This window comes from Polypterus senegalus, chromosome 1, assembly GCF_016835505.1.
Source record: "Polypterus senegalus isolate Bchr_013 chromosome 1, ASM1683550v1, whole genome shotgun sequence".
Taxonomy (NCBI): Eukaryota; Metazoa; Chordata; class Cladistia; order Polypteriformes; family Polypteridae; genus Polypterus; species Polypterus senegalus.
In genome coordinates, this window is record NC_053154.1 from 96,811,332 (window position 1) to 96,824,500 (window position 13,169).

The following is a 13,169-nucleotide window of genomic DNA, read 5'->3' on the forward strand; positions in this document are numbered from 1 at the left end:
CAGCAGTACTAAGTACAAGGGAGGAATCAATCTTAGAGAGGGCTGCTGTCCATCAGAGAATTCCCTTGTTCATGCTCTTACTCTAACTGAATCTAGGTCAAATTAAAGTTATTAGTTAACTTTCATGCTCCTTGAATGTTGGAGGAAAATCATTATGAAAAACGGGAAACATGCAAACTCCATAGAGTCGTAAGGAAGTAGCGATATCCACTAAACAACAAGCTATCCTTGTTAAATACTGTGGGTGTGTTTTAATCATTTCTTTATCTTTGTATTCTTTAAATACTGTAGATGTATTTTTATGTATTCTTCATTTTTGTATCTTTCCTAACAAAGACTGCATTTTAAATAACTTTTTAATCTGCATTTTTTGTTATGTTCTCTTGTCCATTGGATTCAAAGGTTTGATTAACCTTCTTAGTTTATCTTATCAGGAAGAGCTGCGCCCACAGTTTGAAGCCAAGTATTCAAAGATGGAGAGAGTTAACCCCATCTCTGGGAAACCTGAGCCATTCCAGCCTTTCACAGACAAACTGAGTCGCCTGATGGTGTCTGTCTCTGGAATCTTCTTCATGGTTAGTGATCATATTAAATAAATGAAGACTTTAAAGCTTTGGGTTAAATTGTGCATGTCCAGCTGGTGGGTTATATGGTTTCGTTTACTTTTAAAAGTCACTGATGAAAAATCTTCAACTGTCCTTGTCTGGCTCTTTGGGTCTATCCATCTGTTTTTCCAAGGTATTGTGATTAGCCTTGTACAAGAATAATTCATCTGATTATCAAATCACCTGCAGCTGGAGCACTGGTGTGCTGTTGGCTCCCCCTATTGGTTATGACATTTAAGTCTTTCTATATCTTAGGAGAAAATATGTCGTCATATGCTGCTTCTCATATGTCAATTATTCACCAAATAAATACCACCTCCAAAAATGCTTGCAATAAGACACACAAGGGATTTCTACCATACTAAGAGAAACATGCATGAAAGGAAAAAGGGTGGGATAATGGAATTAATGGGGTAGATTTGCCTTGTGAAAAAACTATGCTTGCTGTATGTCACTGGCTTATAATTGACCGGACTGGAGGAAATTTGATTTTTGTAAGCCATTTTGTCCTCAGTGATTTTGAAAACTGAGAGTGTAAAGAACAGGCTGATATCCACATTGGTAAAGATTTCAGACTGAATGTTTTGGCTTTCTCAGTTTCCATTCAGAAATTTTACCAAACTATCTTTTAGTTTACTTTTTTATGTGAAATAAATTGGTCCTAATCCTACGTCCTTGTTAAATAGCAAAATAAAAGATCACCTGATATCATATAATGCCTTTCTAATTTCATTTTAACTTTCATACAGGACTATATTTATTGCTCATACAAAGCACACAGTTATTTTTTTCTAATGTCAGTTGCTTTTTTGAAATATGTTGTATTCTACTAACGTTTAATCTACTTTGTACATGTCTTCAGTAAAATAACACCATTGTACCACTAGTATTCTAGGCAGCTCAATCAAGCAGTCTTCATTAAAACTGCCTGTGTTTAGCAGCTTGGAAATGTACAGTGCATAGCTTCAGAACATTTCATTTTTCATACGTGCATTATGCCATATCATCACCACACAGTCTACCACTCTAACCACTCCATCACCTGTGTGCTTTTACATTTGTTCAGATATTGCCCTCGCAATGAAAGAAGGCAGCATTTATAGGAAATGAAACAAAGATTTGCCTTTCAGCTTCTACTTTGTTTCTTAGAGAGACTCTCCTTTGTTCTAAAAAATTGTGTGAAATTGAAAAAATGCAAATAAATAGCATCGTTTTTATATTCATGTCTTTTGAAATTATACTTCAAGCAAGCTACAGATAAATATTTGCTAGACAAATAATGGCATCCTAATATTTGTCTGCTTGAATATTAATAGATAAAAGAAAGGTTGCTTTGTAAAATGTAAGAAATAATTGCATTGCTTTGAAGTAACTTATACTGTTCTTATTTGTTTTGTGAATGATGTTGAGCTATTATTCATACTGCAGTGCCTTAAATAAAATATTGTTATTGATGAAATAATAATGACATGACTAAATCTTAAAAAATGGCAATGAGTGTAATACACTGTCATTGTATATACATTATTCCAAAAGAATAGCACAGAAAATAAAACAAATTCAAACAACATCCAAAAAATGTTATATTAAGTAAAATACATCAAAAGAACCATTAGTTGAATGCAATGTGTAAAGATTGGGGGAAATGTTTTGTGTCAGTGACTTGCCTCTCCATTCTCCGTGTCCTTAACTATAGTATGTCAGCCTCTTGCTATCCAGAAATCACTAAGGATGACAACTAATCAGCCCTCATGTGAATATATTTTGAGATTTATTGACTGAATGCTTGCACATGTTAAGTGTTACCGAGTCCATTGTGTTCTTCCCAAGTCTTAATACACTTCAACATCTCACATATTGACTCTTCTAATACATTTTTGTTTATCAGATTGCCAGAGATTGGCTACATGGACATGTTGATCCGACATGCAACTAAAAATTTCATTGCACTCTATCCATGTAACAATACAATTTCTGCTGCTACTACTCTTCTTTCCTGACAAAATCTTCACTACGTGTCTCACATATTTTCCTGTTGTTTCATATTAAATGTTTATTGTTTTTTATTCACTGTCCCCTTTTACTTCACAGTCTTTCTTGCTGACTGTCTCTCTGCATACTTCAGTAATCCAGCTCATATCAATGAATCAGTTATTAAAGTTGGAAATATTCTGCGTGTTTCCATGGTGTACTTGCTAGGTTTTTAAAAATAAGCACCAATTTTGATTCCAGTGATCACAGCAGGCTCTATAATATTATTTGATCATCATGCACTGTTCCTAAGTGGTGATTGTTTTCAAGAGATCTGGAAGTCTCATGAGAGTGCTCCATCATTCTTCTCTGTCATTACAAAATGTCATTTAGAACATACAATTTTCATTTTTATTCATATGTTGATTACTTTCTTCTTTTTCAATAAAACTGATACTGCCTTGAATAGGTCATAAAATAAATGCTTTTGTGATCTTTTAATTTACACCACTTTTGTTTTTTTGGGTGGGGCTTGTGGGGGCAACATAGTTTATAGGGTCATTCATGTCAAGTGTAATGAGTAATGTGAAATGTTTACTTGACTATGCTAGTAAAAATGCAACACATCACTACCCTCGACTCCATGACTGGTGAGTAAACCAGTATCATATCAAAACTGTTAGTCTTTCTGTCAGAAAATTTTTCTTTAAATAACTGCTGTGATAACACTGCAATGATTCCAATTAACATCCATCCATCCATCCATCCATTTCCAACCCGCTGAATCTGAATACAGGGTCACGGGGGTCTGCTGGAGCCAATCCCAGCCAACACAGGGCACAAGGCAGGAACCAATCCTGGGCAGGGTGCCAACCCACCGCAGGACACACACAAACACACCCACACACCAAGCACACACTAGGGCCAATTTAGAATCACCAACCCACCTAACCTGCATGTCTTTGGATTGTGGGAGGAAACCGGAGTGCCCGGAGGAAACCCACGCAGACACGGGGAGAACATGCAAACTCCACGCAGGGAGGACGGGAAGCGAACCCGGTCTCCTAACTGCGAGGCAGCAGCGCTACCACTGCGCCACCGTGCCGCCCGCTCCAATTAACATCTTTTATTAAAATAGATCTGATGGTGCATGACATATGAACGGCTTAGTTTACAGTGACAAATGCTAAACAAATATGGCACAGCTTTATTTTATGAATGTTAGGATTATTTGCATAACACACAGTATATGTAAATGATACACTTTACAACAATTGAAATCAAGAAAATAGTATAGAATATAACAAACCATATGATTTGTAAAGATAAAAGTGTACCAAAATATCCAGATAGACTAAAAGTCTTTGGCATCACATTTTGTCATTAAGTATATATATATTTATATATATATATATATATATATGGAAGAGAAGGTCTCTGATACGGTTTGCATATTTGCAGCTGGAGATCTACAAAGGGAGAAAATGAATCACGTATCATAAAGTAATTTTATTCCTGAGTTTTCAACCCCTACCAGGGGTCTTCATCAGAGGATAATGCTTAGACTTATAAGAATCAAAGACAATATATAGCAATAACTTACGTGGGGGTGGGGAGGGGTGGCTAGGTCTGTGTGTGTGTGTGTGTGGGGGTTATTGGGTGTAAAGTCTTGTTTATTATTATTTAAAGCCAATACTAAAAGTTCTAGAGAGCTGGCTGAATCCTGGTTATCAAATGAGAACGCCATCAACAGACACTTGGACATAAATCCAGCATATGCAAACTTAAGAAGAACTTATTCATAATAAACAAGAATAAGTTGAAAGGTAGGTGTTGAAAGCTCAGGAATAAAAACTACTTTATGATATGTAATTCATTTTCTCCCTTTGTGGGTCTCCAGCTGCAAATATATATATACTGTGTATATATATTTTATATAGTATATATATAGTTTATATATGTATATATATATATATAAACTGCTCAAAAAAATTAAAGGAACACTTTGAAAACACATCAGATCTCAATGGGAAAAAGAAATCCTCCTGGATATTTATACTGATATAGACTGAGTAATGTGTTAGGAACGAAAGGATGCCACATCGTTTGATGGAAATGAAAATGATCAACCTACAGAGCCCTGAATTCAAAGACGCCTCAAAATTCAGAGTGAAAAAATTATGTGGCAGGCTAGTCCATTTTGCCAAAATTTAATTGCAGCAACTCAAAATTGTACGCAGCACTTTGTATGGCCCCTGTGTTCTTGTATACATGCCTGACAACATCGGTGCATGCTTCTAATGAGATGACAGATGGTGTTGTGGGGGATCTCCTCCCAGATCTGGACCAGGGCATCACTGAGCTCCTGGACAGTCTGAGGTGCAACCTGGTGGCATTGGATGGACCAAAACATAATGTCCCAGAGGTGTTCTATTGGATTTAGGTCAGGAAAGTGTGGTGGCCAGTCAATGGTATCAATTCCTTCATCCTCCAGGAACTGCCTGCATACTCTCAACCACATGAGGCCAGGAATTGTCGTGCACCAGGAGCCACTGTACCAGCATAGGGTCTGACAATGGGTCCAAGGATTTCATCCTGATACCTAATAGCAGCCAAAGTGCCTTTGTCAAGCCTGTAGCGGTCTGTGTGACCCTCCATGGATATGCCTCCCCAGACAATCATTAACCCACCACCAAACTGCTCATGCTGAATGATGTTACAGGCAGCATAATGTTCTCCATGGCTTCTCCAGACCCTTTCACTTCTGTCACGTGCTCAGGGTGAACCTGCTCTCATCTGTAAAAAGCACAGGGCACCAGTGGTGCATCTGCCAATTCTGGTATTCTATGGCGAATGCCAATCGAGCTGCATGCTGCTGGGCAGTGAGCTCAGGGCCCATTAGAAGACATGGGGCCCTTAGGTCACTCTCATGAAGTCTTTCTGGTTGTTTGGTCAGAGACATTCACACCAGTGGCCTGCTGGAGGTCATTTTGTAGGGCTCTGGCAGTGCTCATCCTGTTCCTCCTTGCCCAAAGGAGCAGATACTGGTCCTGCTGATGGACCTTCTATGGCCCTCTCCAGCTCTCCTAGAATAACTGCTTGTCTCCTAGAATCTCCTCCATGCCCTTGAGACTGTGCAGGGAGACACAGCAAACCTTCTGGCAATGACACGTATTGATGTGCCACCCTGGAGAAGTTGGACTACCTGTGCAACCTCTGTAGGGTCCAGGTTTTGCCTCATGCTACCAGTAGTGACACTGACTGTAGCCAAATGCAAAACTAGTGAAGAAACAGTCAGAAAAGATGAGGAGGGAAAAATGTCAGTGGCCTCCACCTGTTAAACCATTCCTGTTTTGGGGTTCATCTCATTGTTGCCCTTCTAGTGCATCTGTTGTTAATTTCATTAACACCACAGCAGCTGAAACTGATTAACAACCCCCTCTGCTACTTAACTGACCAGATTAATATCCCATAAGTTTCATTGACTTTATGCTATACTCTGATTAAAAAGTGTTCCTTTAATTCTTTTGAGCAGTATATATACGTATATATATATATATATATATATATATATATATATATATATATATATATATATATATATATATGTGTGTGTGTGTGTGTGTATGTATGTATGTATGTATATCTATACTAATAAAAGGCAAAGCCCTCATTCACTGACTGACTGACTGACTGACTGACTCATCACTAATTCTCCAACTTCCCGTGTAGGTAGAAGGCTGAAATTTGGCAGGCGCATTCCTTACAGCTTACTTACAAAAGTTAGGCAGGTTTCATTTAGAAATTCTACGTGTAACGGTCATAACTGGAACCTACTTACGTACATATATACGGCCATAGCCTGCAGCTCAGTCGCCGTGTGAGGAGGAGTTGCGTCCCTCGTCATCACGGCCCCCATGTAATTGAGTGCCTGCCCATATAAGGCCGTCTGTCAGAAGAAATCCAATAGACACGCTGCTGCTAAATATTCACGGGTGAAAGACTATGCTTATGCAAACGAAGATCAGATGGTCAGGGATAGACTAGTGTTTGGCACAAACTCAGCGAAAGTGCGAGAGAAACTTTTAAGTGCCGGGTCTTAGCTAACATTAAATAAAGCCGTGGACATCGCAATATCGCATGAAATAGCACAAGCACAGCTGAGAACCTTCGATGTATGTACTCCGAGCAGCTCACGTGAACTGACTGCGAACGCAGTACGCAGAGAACAAGCAAGAGGTCCAAAGAGCGCTGAATAAAAAACGCATTACACAATTGAGAAGGCAGCAAAAGAATATGAAGCAAGTGACGCATACAAGCATATTCATAAGTGCAGCTACTGCAGAAACACGGTGTAAACCTTAAGTTTAAATTAAGTTCATAGACACGCTGCCGCTGGCGTTTGTCATGCCTACGACGAATACGATATTCATGATATACAAGTTTAATGAGAAGATGCAGGGTATAAACAAGACTTTTGATCACTTTTTAACGGAGTTAAAATTGATGTAATGGAGTTAAAATTGCTGGTAAAGGACTGTGCTTAAATCAGATGAAGATGAGATGGTCAGGGATAGAATAGTGTTTGGCACAACCTCAGCAAAAGTGCGAGAGAAACTTTTAAGTGCCTGAGTCTGAGCTTACTCTAAATAAAGCCATGGACATCGCAAGATCGCACGAGATAGCACAAGCACAGCTGAGAACCTTTGATGCATGTACTCTGAGCGGCTCACATGAACTGACTTTGCAGGACTGGGAAAGGTAAACCCGTGCATGCAGTGTGTGATGTCTCAGATAAAGAGGAAAATGAGCTGCTTATTGATGCAGTAGGAAAGGAACAACCCTCTGACGCTGACCAAGTCTTTGTACACATATCAATAGAAAAGCAAGGTGTAAAGCTTAAGTTTAAATTATGGTCATAGACACGCTGCCGCTAAATATTCGCATTCAAATCCACAACTTAATACCGGAAATGCCTGTTAAACATCTTAGATTCACGAGTACTGATTTGGGTAGTGATCACTTTGATGAATGAAACCTGTTATCTTTAAAACGGTTGACAACAAAAATGAGATGGTCAGGGATAGACTAGACAAATACGGAATGTAACTTGACCACAACACATCCTCCAAATACGAACCTGATTGAAAGAAAAAATGATAATCAAATCCTTGATGACAGCAACACTCATAACAGTCACAAAACAATTACATTGACAATCATGTTACGTTATTTTTAAAATGTTTCCTTTTCTTTTTCATAACTTAGTTAACACACTGCTTCTCCGCTGCGAAGCGCGGGTATTTTGCTAGTATATATATATAATATATATATATATATATATATATATATGTATATATGTATATGTATTGTCACACATATGCGCTTAGGAGGCAGTCAACATGTCCTCAGGTGAGTGAAGAATGGACAGATGGGGTTTGTACTGTGGTAATGATGCCTCTCTCTCTGACCTTTCAGAAATAAAGACAATAAATAAAACTACAATACCTGCACCAGTTTGGAATTATGAAAATGGTGACTCATCCACTTCCTAAACGATGTCATTTCCGGCTATTCAAGATGACGTCAGTTCCGGTCCCATACAGATGACATCACTTCTGGCTCTCCAAGATGACGCCACTTCCGGTCCCTCACAGTGGACGACACCTTCCGGCTCCTCATGATGACGTCACTTCCAGCCTCCACACAGATGATGTCACTTCCGGTCCCTTATGATGATGTCACTTCCAGTCCCATCACAATGACGTCATTTCCGTGCTGATTTCATTTCCTGCCGGCAATTTCTCATGATATAAAAGCCATTGTAAAACACCATTGATTGTCGAATGTTGAATGATTTTTTCTACAGTATTTGACCAACGAAAGTGCAACAACAATATACGGGGCATATTACCCAACTCTTTAACGTTGTCCTATGACGTAATTATATCACAGTATATATATGTATATATGTATATGTTTATATATATATACAGTAATCCCTCGCTATATCGCGCTTTGACTTTCGAGGTTTCACTCTATCGCGGATTTTAAATGTAAGCACATCTAAATATATATCACAGATTTTTCGCTGGTTCGCAGATTTCTGCAGACAGTGGGTCTTTTAATTTATGCTACACGCTTCCTCAGTTTGTTTGCCCTGTTGATTTCATACAAGGGACGCTATTGGCGGATGGCTTAGAAGCTACCCAATCAGAACATGTATTACATATTAACTAAAACTCCTCAATGCTATAAGATATGCATCCCGCGCGGAGCTTGATTGTTTGCTTGTCTCTGCCTCTCTCTCACCCTCTCTGACATTCTCTGCGCCTGACGGAGGGGCTGTGAGCAGAGGTGCTGTTTGCTTAAAAGATACTGACGCTCCTCTAAAAAAATGCTGCTTTATTGCGGTGCTCGGCATATTTAAAAGCACAAAAGCACACATATTGATTTTTTGATTGTTGCTTTAATCTCGCTCTCTCTCTCTCTGATGTTCTCTGGGCCTGACGGAGGAGATGTGAGCAGAGGGGCTGTTTGCACAGAGGCTGTTTGCATAGAAGATACTAACGCTCCTCTAAAAATGCTGCAGCAAACTTAAAAGCACAAGTATTGATTTTTTGATTGTTTGCTTTTCTTTGCGAGCGCTCTCTCTCTCCCCTCTGAAATTCTCTGCTCCTGAAGAGAAGAAGATCTATTTGCATTGTTTTAATTGTGAGAAAGAACTGTCATCTCTGTCTTGTCATGGAGGACAGTTTAAACTTTTGACTAAAGGGTGTTATTTCATGTCTAGAGGGCTCTAATAATTATTAACAGTGTGGGAGAGTTTATAAGGGCTTAAAATATATAAAAATAACTACACAAACATATGGTTTCTACTTCGCGGATTTTCGTCTATCGCGGGGGGTTCTGGAACGCAACCCCCGCGATCGAGGAGGGATTACTGTATATATATATGTATATATGTATATGTATATATATATATATATATATATATGTATATGTATATGTATATGTATATATATGTATATATGTACAGTATATGTATATGTATGTATGTATGACCTCATCTCCTTGGTAAATGTACTGGTCTTGTTTATGCAGAAGATTCCACTTACATTTTCTTATCTTATCTTATTTCAAAACTTATGTCCTTCATTACCTGAACAGACACTGACTGGACAGATAACCCCACCCTATCAATTTCTTACAACTCTTACTAGGTAAATCCCTTGACTTCCAGGCAATCAAGAGATATAATCCTTCAAATGTATCCCAGATCTGTCCCAGTCAGGTCAAAGAAATGTTTCTACTCCAAGGTCCTCCTATATTACTGAACTCCTGAACCTTTTACAGAGAGTAAATGCAGCAGCACTGCAGAGGAACCTTTTTTTTGGCTCTTTGCACTCATTTTCTCATTCTGCTACTGTCATTAAATTCAAGCCTACTCCAAATTCCCAGAAACCTTTGGATATTGCTCCGTTTATTGCTATACTCCCACTTTCTTAATAACTTATACATTGTACTTCTAAAATAAGTTTAGCAGCTCTGTACTGAAGTTTTTATGACTGCTATGTTCTTCTTGTAGAACATAAGCAAAACTGAACACTGTGTTGCTCATACACAGCACAGATGTTGCCTCATAAATCAATTATAAACTTATAGTAAGTTCACTTGGACCATCAAGTCTTTTTCATTTAATGACCTTTCTAGTGTCAGGCCTGTCAGTGTGTAAAATTAACTAATATTGTTCCCATCTACTTTACATTTTTCATGAAATTTATTTTATTAATTTATGCCATTTCGTATTTCTCTTCCTGTACTTTCGTTAACTGTGTCATAAGCATAGAACTGTGGGAGGGTCAAAATAAAAATAAAATCTATGTGGAAAAACCACACTGGCATTTAGAGAGCTAGTGTATGTAACTACAGGAGCAGACACGTGTCACTGTGAGAACGTATAACCCTCTATATGTTGTGGCTGTCCCAAAGGTAAACACTCAAGTAACTATGGCCAGACAGGTTACTAATAGGAAGCCTTTAAAGCAATGGGTACCACCCTCATGCTAAGTATAGAGAGTGTAGGCAGTCTGGAAGCTGCCATTACTACCTAACCTATCAACTGACAATACCTACACAGACGCACAGAGCCACAGAGTCTGCTGGACTGCCAGCGCACACTTAGAGGAGATAGCCCCTTAGACCAATTTAAAGGGTGGTAAGTCCCAGAAACGGTTCCAAAGAATGCTAAAGAGCAACAATAACTACTGTAACCTTGGTATGTTGAAGGGTTTTGTGTTCCTCAATGATCCTTACAGCTAAGTTGCCTTGAGGCATGTGTATATGATAGGATTCATACAGTCATTCTGTCATCTATTTCGAACAATCTTGTGAAAGACTGCCCACCCAGGTACTAACTGATATTTTTCCTTGGAATAAATTCAGCTTTCACCTCTGAAAGAGTTGCTGTTACATACAGCATTCCAACAGTCCTTAGACATTGTGCCTGCATGAACCCAGTTCATGGCCTCAGTCTTTGGAGGCAGCTGCAAGGAACTGTGGCCAAAAGATGTTTGGTGTGTGTCTTGGCCAGCCAATCAAAGACTTGGAAATGGTAGATGTAGCCCAGGGTGTTCTATGTAAAGCTGTAGAAATAATGACGTCATGTGGGGAAAGCAAAAGTTTAACTGGGATCCTAAGCCCAGTGTTTACATCCTCCTTCTCTGAAGAGTCAATGCCAGTTGCCTTGGTTGAGGTGGACTTGTTTCCATGGCTGGCATCACTGTAATGACAAAAAAGCTCTGAAGTGACAAAACAGCAAAAGTGAATGAGATCTGACGTGAAATGTTGAATGTAATAGCTGTTGTGGTGGTGTCTAACATTGAAGGCAGATATAAAGCCTCAGAATTGTCAGTTCAAAGATGTGGTTCTTATATTATTAGGTGCCTTTGCATATAATGCAAAAAGCACCCACTGCAATGTCAATGTCCTGTCTGTCTGTCTGTCTGTCTGTCAGTCCGTCTATATAAAAAACCTTTGCTCTCGGTGGCCCAATTTTGTTGAAATTTCTCACATTTATTCCTCAAGGAAATTTACCAGGAAAGTTCAATTTTCATTCAGTTAGTTTTAATAATTTGCCATACAATTTTTGAAATTTCAAAGTCTCCTATTGAAAAGCATTGGTGAGTTTGCAAATTCAAATGACTTTAACCACATAACTTTCTGTGTGACTTCAGTTAGGGATTAGTTTTACCTTGAGAGAGATCAGTTTAACTTCAAAAGTTTGTACATTTTACCCTATTACTTGTCTGACATATTCCTCATGGCAAAAGAGATTCCCTTTAGAAGACAAGCACAAGTAGACTGTATATACACCAACTCACTTCTAAAAGTAAAAAAGGACAAAGGAGAGAGGAAAAGCATCATGCCAATGCCGCTCTGAAAGCACAGAGTAAATGATTATGTACTCTGTATTTAAATTACAATAAAAATAACTTGATTGCTTCAACATTTGCATATTATAATGAGTCAATATTTCTCTCTATATAATTCTCTATATAATTTTTCTGCAGAGTTCCAAAATTTGGTCCGTAGCAGCCAATATTTTTATCTTGAGACTGCAACAGAGATTTTACCTCTGCATTAAGTACTTCTTTTGAAATATTTATTTTAAGAAATTGGAACTACAACTAGTCACAAACCCTGCATAAGCAATAACTAACACTAAAACATCAATCAATGCTTTTTTACATTACTTGAATTGGAATCTATGGCCTATGTAAGCTTTTGAGCCAAACACAAGCCACCACTTAACTATATGATATTGTAAAGTACTGTTAAAAAGCATGGACTTAATGCAATGTGCTAACTGCAACAAAATGTGATACCTGAATCTTTGATGAAGTAAGTAGAAGATTTAAAATGTTCAAAGACTCAAATCAGTTGGCTTATTCATTAAATGTACCTGTGATTTCTCTTGGCTCATCTGGTGTTTTGTTTGCACTTGTGTGTAGGTGACACTAAACTAAGCTACACAACTTTTCTCTGAAGTTGGAGCCATCACGGGGCTTATTTTGTCACCTTGATGTTTCTGAGAGTGGCTAACCCCCTCCATTGTGCACAATGGCCATTGCACTAAAATCTCAATACAGTGAACAAGCCTTAAAATATGTTTTTCTAGCCTCCATTAGTACTATGCTTGCCAGATTTTGTTCTGACAATTAAGGTTAGTCTCTTGTCCAAAGGCTCTTTCAAATGATCTTACCAAGTGACTCTAAGGTCTATTAAGGTGATTTAATTGTTGTATCTGGTCTCCAAGTGGTTATCTATTTACTATCACAAATCCCTGAGTTACTGGCTTCTGCAGTGGCTTTCTTAACTTGTTCATTGTGTCAGTCATACTACTCCCTTTCCTATAGCCTTGATGAATCTGCTCATATTAGTTAATTAGTAAATAGCAAATTTTAAAAAGAACTCAAAAAACAAGAATACAGTAAATATTCAAAACATGTTTTGCATGTAAGAGCACTAAATTATTTATAACCTTCAGTGACACAACCAACTTACCCAGGCCCTCTCAGAAATGTTATTTTG

The 13,169-nt window shown here is 38.3% G+C and overlaps 1 protein-coding gene across 3 annotated transcripts in view; it reads left to right on the forward strand.

Moving 5' to 3' along the window:
* The window catches only part of ano3 (anoctamin 3), a 398,850-nt gene that overhangs the window by 359,085 nt on the left and 26,596 nt on the right, over positions 1-13,169 (forward strand). For all 3 annotated transcript variants that reach the window (XM_039753659.1, XM_039753677.1, XM_039753668.1), the window contains one exon: positions 435-575. In XM_039753659.1, the coding sequence (XP_039609593.1) occupies positions 435-575 (141 nt within the window). The remainder of the gene's footprint in view (positions 1-434; positions 576-13,169) is intronic.